Below are 6,760 nucleotides of genomic sequence, written 5' to 3'. Positions count from 1 at the left end.
CTGCCTACTTCTGCCTATGTGCTGGGATTAAAGGCATGAGCCACCATGCCTGGCTTGGAAATTTATTTTTGAAATTTAGTTTAGTGCCATTGAGATAGCTCAGTGAATAAAGGTGCTTGCTACTAAGCCTATGACAGGAGTTTGATACCTGGGACTCACATGGTGGAAGGACAGAACCAACTCTCACAAGTTGTCTTCTGACCTCTACATGCCCAAATGCCCACACACATATACACAACACATACTCAATAAATGAATAAATATACAATTTATCTTTATAATTACATGACTTTATAGTTATGTAAAACATACAAAATTGTCATCAAGTCTAAAAACTAAGATACATTTAAAGGAATCTAGAGTCTCTTCTGTCTGCTGATTCTTTCTATTTAAACCTCCAGTGTTTATAAAGATTATATATTTATATTTTCAAATTTGCATTTTGTGTCTTTCCTTTCTAGATGAACACCTGTTTCTGAGTATGTCATGTACACTTTCCTCCATTATGTCTTTTCCCTTTAGCAAGGTGCCCTAAGGATCACTTTGTGCTTGTTTCTGGAAATCTTGTTCTTTTTATGGCTGCAGAGCAGTCCTTTGTGTGGTGTCTATGCATTCCCCCACTCTTATTTTGGACATTTGGCTTCGTTCCAGGCTTTGGCTGTTACAAAGGGCACTTGAGTAAATAGCCTGGTCCCTGGGGCTTTCTGTATTGTTTGCCATGGAGCTTTAAGATGGTTTCCTGGAAGTGGGATACAGGTTAAAGGGAAGATGCACATGCAGTCTTGATAAACATTGCCAAGTTCCTTTTTACAGGGATACCATCTTCCTTCCCACCAGCTGTGTGTGACAACATTAGTTTTCTCACAGCCCAGATAAGAGAACATTTTGTTAAATTTTTGCATTTTGGCTAATCTAATCAGTGAGAAACAGTTCTGGTGCAAACTGCATTTCTTTTATTATAATCAAGATTGGGTATATATTCACAGTTTTGAGGTATTTGCCTTTTTCTGTACTATGTTGACTCAAAAACACAGATCTTACCTTAAAGGGGGTAAGAGATAGTCCTTACCTTACAGTTCTTACCTTAAAGGGCATAAGAGAAGAAAGAGGCTGAGCTTTATCTTACCATGCACAAAAAGTCCTCAGACCAGAATGTAGGAGGTACAACTATTAAACTCTTAGAAGAAAAGAAGAGTACATTTTTTTAAGTTTAAGAGAAATTTTATTGATTCAAGGATTTCATACAATGAATTTTAATTATATTCAGACCTCTTCCCCATCTGCACCCTCACCTTACCCCACCCCCTAACACTATATAGGTCTTCTATTTGCAAATGAAAAAAACCCATCCATCTTACATAACACATCTGAGCTGGATGCCAGAGAAATCATATTTCATTCAAGTTTCAGTGATCTATAACTCTTACACTCAGGGGAGCCAAAGTAATGACCACTCCCTTTCCTTTGTATGTGGTTTTGGGACAAGGCATGCCCAGGTTTCTTGGAACGAGATTTCAATTCTTTTAAAAAATATTTTATTATTTTAATTTTATGTGTATGAGTGTATTACCTGCATGTGTGTAAGTGTACCGGAGTCATGCAATGTTTGAGGAGGTCAGAAATGGGCATTGGATTCCCTGGAACTGGAGTTATGGACAGTTGTTACCTGCCACGTGAGTGCTGGAAAGCAAACCCAGGATCTCTGCAAAAGCAGTTAGTGCTCTTAGCTTCTGAGCCATCTCTCCAGCCCCAAGATTTTAATTCTTAATTTCTGTTTCTCTTACACACTGCTTGGGAATGTCAAGTAAAGATTATTCTTTTTTTCTCAGCAGGAACAAACATTTGGTTTTCTTCATTAAAGTTAATTAGTTGTTGGCAGCCCTTGAATGCAGGTTACACTTTGGCTGTTTCTGGTCATCGATAAGCACAATGACCCCACTGTGGACCAAGGTGTTCTCCAACAGACTTCACCTCAGGGTTTCCCTGTGTGTAAAATCCTCACAGCAGGCAGCAATTAGCTCACAGGCTTCCAATCCAAGATGCTCTTAGTGACATTTGGGAGGTTTCACAGCTTCACATGACAGCTTTGCACCAGTGTCCTCTAATTTATTTTCTGAAATATGTAGCCTTCTCAGGTTCCTAATGCTGTTGATGCCTGCAGCCAGACCTTGAGAGCCACTGGGTGATGATTATGGTTGGCTGACCATGGGTGCCACTGAGGCCCATGAGCAGCCATGCCTGGGTAGCTCCTTTGGGCCAGACAACTTGGGTTCTGCCCCACTGGTGCTTGTGGGCACCCAGGCTCTGCCAGTGTGCATGGGCAGCCAGGCCGGCTTCACCTGCTGGCGTGAGCGGCTTTGCCAAACTGCCAAGTTCTGAGTTCAGACTTTTGAGATCAATATAGAAGCACCAAAATTCTTGCTAAAATGGAGAGTCCCCAGTCATGTTTCTAGATCCTTGTGTTTGGATTCCCCATCACCGCCATTGGTCTGGTTGCAATGGCATTTTGGCTCTTCAATTATTTTCTTTCTTACTTGCATATCCTGGGATATATTGATCCTGGGAGATCAATATAAAATCCCTGTGGTCAGGTAAATAGTAATCTTTTGTGATAAGGTTCCTCACATGGTCCATCAGGCACATTCAGTCTTTTGGGATCCTGTGAACCCTGAGGCTAGCTGCCTGGGGCATACCTCATTCTCCACCCCCATCCCCAAGAGTAAATTTTTATAATCTAGAGTTTGGCTGAGATTTTAGAAATTATATTAAAAATTATAAACAACTAACAAAAGGAAAAAGAGGATAAAATTAATTTCATAAAAATTCAAAATCTTATGCATTAAAGACCACTACTCCACACCCCTGCCTGACATTACTTTTTGCCATAGGGTGCCTTGTGCCATCATGGAACTTTGCTAGCAAGAAAACATTCTTAGATATTGTCCCCAGACATTACATCCCCAGAGCCACAGGCCCAAATAGTTTTCTTCTCTAAAATACTATTTTTATTTATTTATTAATTTTTATTTGTGTGTGTGCATGTTTTGCCTGCATGTAAGTTAACATGTTTACAGTGCTCACAGAAAAGGGTGTCAGATCTACTGGAACAGGAGTTAATGATGGGTGCTAACTGCCATGAGGGTGCTGAGATCCCGGTCCTCTGTAAGAGCAGTCACTACTCTTAACCACTGAGCCATCCCTCCAGCTCTACCTTTTTCTTTATAAAGTAAACAAAGACCAAAACAAGGGCATCATCATGACAGTGAAGAGACAAAGTACAGAATAGGAAAAATATTTGCAAGCTATATTTCTCACAAGGGTTTAAGATCTAGAACATGTAAAAAACCTCAACAATAAAAAGAAATCCAAATAAAAAATGAACAAAGAACTTTAATCAGCATCTCTCCAACTCTAGAGATATATAAACGGCCAATTATATTAGTCACTTTTCATTGCTGTGACAAAATACCTGGCAAAAGAAATTTAAGGAAAGGAAGGTTATTTTGGCTTCTGGTTTAAGAGAGCATTGTCTATCTTGGAGGGAAGGCATGGCAGAGTTCACATGTGGTTGGGACTCCTCGCATCTGGATAGACAAAGAAGCAGACAGCATGGAATGTTGTGCCTTCCTCCCTTTTTTAAAAAAATTATTTATTTAATAACCATATAATTAGAAGAAGCATTTCATTACAACAGCATTGACATATTCAATAAGAATTTCCAGAGCTAAGATGCATCTCTTTCAAAATTGGCTGTAAATTTTTAGGTTTACAGTTAAATTAATACAGTTATACAAAATTGTACTTAGTATAAACCCTATAAGACAAAAAATTAAGTGAGGTTGTAAACTTTAAAAAAGATCTCCATTTCACTATTAAAATACACAGTTTCATACAGAAAAAATTATTTTCAATACAATTGACACTAAGATGCACATGCACTTCTAATCGCTATATATCTGATTATTATTAGCTCAGTCGGTTACTTTCTGAGCTCCTTGGCATCTGAGCATGGATATAAAGTCATCAGGTAGATTTCAATTATAGTGATTTTCACATCTACTAATTATTAAGGAGCAAATTTTTATGCTTTGAAGAATTATTATTTTTTATATTTATTTATACACCCACTTCCCAGGTAGCACCCTCCCATAGCCTCCCTCCCTCCACTAGAGCCCTTAAACTCTGATATCCCTGCTACTGTCTGCTGTGTTGTCGACACCCCCAACCATTCCCCACTACTTGCCCTTTTGGTGAATCTAGTCAGAGTATCTAGAGGTCTTTGTTTTAGGAGGGTCAGCTGTTCCTCATCTAGTGGTAATCAGTTGTCAATATTCCTTTGGATAAGATTGGGGTGTGCTGTTCATTTTCCCAGTTATATGCTAGGTTATTTTCTGGGAATCCCTTTGGCCACCCTAGCCAACAACTCAAAGAAGATATCACCTGCCTGGCATTGTGGCTTGTTACGTAGCAATTAGCTGTACATATGGACTCTTATGAAATTATATTGGCTCCTTTAATCTTTGGCTATACTTTCCTTTTGGGTGTTTTAGGTCATACAGTTGGTCCAGATAAACCGATTTATTTTTACTCTTAAGGTTGTTTGAGGAACTGTTGCTCAGGGGTCACATGGGCTTGAGAGGAGCCCCTGGCAATCCTATAATTATTGATTGCAAAAGAAATTGCCAGACAATTCACACAAGGGATAAGTGGGGACACCTTAATTGGGGAAACCATGATGTAGGGATGAGACAATTTGAGAGATAAACAATGCCTAGCTACTTTTGAAAACCAGAGAGAACCATATTACTCCTACAACCTACTGACAAATTATACATAGCAGATCAAGTAATATATGTCTAGGCACAGTTTATCTGAGAACAACTGGTCTTTGCCCAAGATTTATCTACTTGCCTTCCTCTCTTTTATTCAGCCTAACCCAGGTCCTCCAAGGGGCACAGGATTCTGAGTTCCCCTCACCACTTGTGGGGGGCTTTAGCTTTCTGTATGAATGCATATATGTAAGATTCTTTATGTGTATGGATGTGATTCTTTAACATTCAATAAAAGTGTTTGTTGCTCTCTGCTGGTCTGAGATTTTTTATTTCTGCCTTTTAATTCAATTGGTTGAGAAAATGAACTCAACTTTTTTCCTATACTGATAATACCAACCTCAACAAACAGACCAAAGAAACAGCTCCACCCATCTATTGGTGAATCAGTGAGTTTAATTAGGGTTGTTTACAGGAGCACTAGCACAGGGCTACTTACATGGGCTACTTACAAGTGGCTACACCACTAAAGAAAACCTCTTTATACCCCAGCAACTGTTCATTGTTTATACATCCGTATCAGTTAGGGTTCTCCAAAGAAACAAAACCAGTAGAATGAATATATATGTATAGAGATTTATCAGCTTAGCTCACAGGATAGAGTCCAAGTAGTCCAACAATGGCTGCACCACACTGGAGAGGCTGAAAATCTGTAGTCGCTCATTCCACAAGGCTGGATGTCTCAGTAGTCCCAATCTGGCCCTGAAGTTCTACAGAATTCCAAAAGATCAGGTAGTCTTCAGTCTACAGCAGCAAGACAAACTCACCAGTGAGAGAGAAGGCAAGCAGCAAGGAGCTAGGCTTCTCCTATGCCATGGTCTTTTATAACAGGCTGCCATCGGAAGGTAACACCCACATTTAGGGCATGTCTTTCAGCTTCAGATGATCCAATTAAGAAGATCTCTCTCATTTCAATTAATCCCAGATCTAGTCAAGTTAACACCCAGGATTAGCGATCACAAACAGCCTTCAGAGTGCTTATCCCTGAATCAAACAGCTGTTTCAAACCTTTTCCTCCCATAATGCAGGGATCATTGGCAATGGGATGGTTCTTACTAGCTAGCACAGAAGGCTTGGGCACTGGACCAATGAGAGGGACTGGAAATGGTCCAAAAACAGAGGGATGAATGCAGTGCTATTTTGTTCTAATTGGTTTTCTCTAAGTTTGTGATGGTAGATACAATTAACCAGGCTCCAGCGGATGGATGCACATGAAAGGACATTTCAGGATACAAACTTGACTCAATAGCCCTTAATATATATGGCAGTGTAATATATATGACAGATAGGGTCTCTAAGAAGAATGCAGACAAGGAGGGGGTCAAATGTGATCAAAATATAGACTAGGACAATTGTAAAAATTTAAAAAACTCATGATTATAAAACAATTTTTAAATATTTTATTTATTATTTTTATTTTTTGTGTATGAGTGTTATGCTTGCATGTAGGTAAGTGCACCCGTGTCATGCAATACCCATGGAGGACAGCAGAGGCTGTCAGATGCCCTGGAACTGGAGTTATGGACAGTTGTTAGCTGCCATGTGGGTGCTGGGATTCAAACCTGGGTCTTCTGCAAGAACAGTCAGTGTTCTTAACTGCTGAGCCATTTCCCAACCCCATAAAGTAATAATTAATGATGAAAAATAGTAATAAAGTTTTGGAAACATGGTGGGCAACATCTCTTTAGGTTCATTCTGTTCCTCATTCTCCTTTCATGTATGGTATGATATCTAAGCCATTCTGATCTACATAGTGAGTTCCAGGCCAGCTGGGGCTACAGGGAGACCCTGTCTCATAGATAGCCAACAAACCAACAAACCAAAATCTCAAACTCAAAAACATATGTTTGTTAAACTATTTCTGGTCCACAGTCCACTGAAATGTTTTTCATGGTTTTATTTTATAATATAGAAGATATAGATATATAGAT

At 39.3% G+C, this 6,760-nt stretch overlaps 1 protein-coding gene across 1 annotated transcript in view; it reads right to left on the bottom strand.

Annotated features, from left to right (window-relative positions):
- Positions 1-503: 503 nt before the first annotated feature.
- Positions 504-6,760, bottom strand: part of LOC103736655 (olfactory receptor 8K5-like) — an 8,661-nt gene continuing 2,404 nt past the window's right edge. Inside the window, exon 2 of the mRNA XM_017798925.1 lies at positions 504-509. Within this exon, the coding sequence (XP_017654414.1) occupies positions 504-509 (6 nt within the window). The remainder of the gene's footprint in view (positions 510-6,760) is intronic.

Source organism: Nannospalax galili, unplaced genomic scaffold (assembly GCF_000622305.1).
Source record: "Nannospalax galili isolate Female #2095 unplaced genomic scaffold, S.galili_v1.0 scaffold337, whole genome shotgun sequence".
In the NCBI taxonomy this organism is placed as follows: Eukaryota; Metazoa; Chordata; class Mammalia; order Rodentia; family Spalacidae; genus Nannospalax; species Nannospalax galili.
Note: the sequence above shows the minus strand (reverse complement) of the source record. Positions and strands in the feature narration are given on the sequence as shown.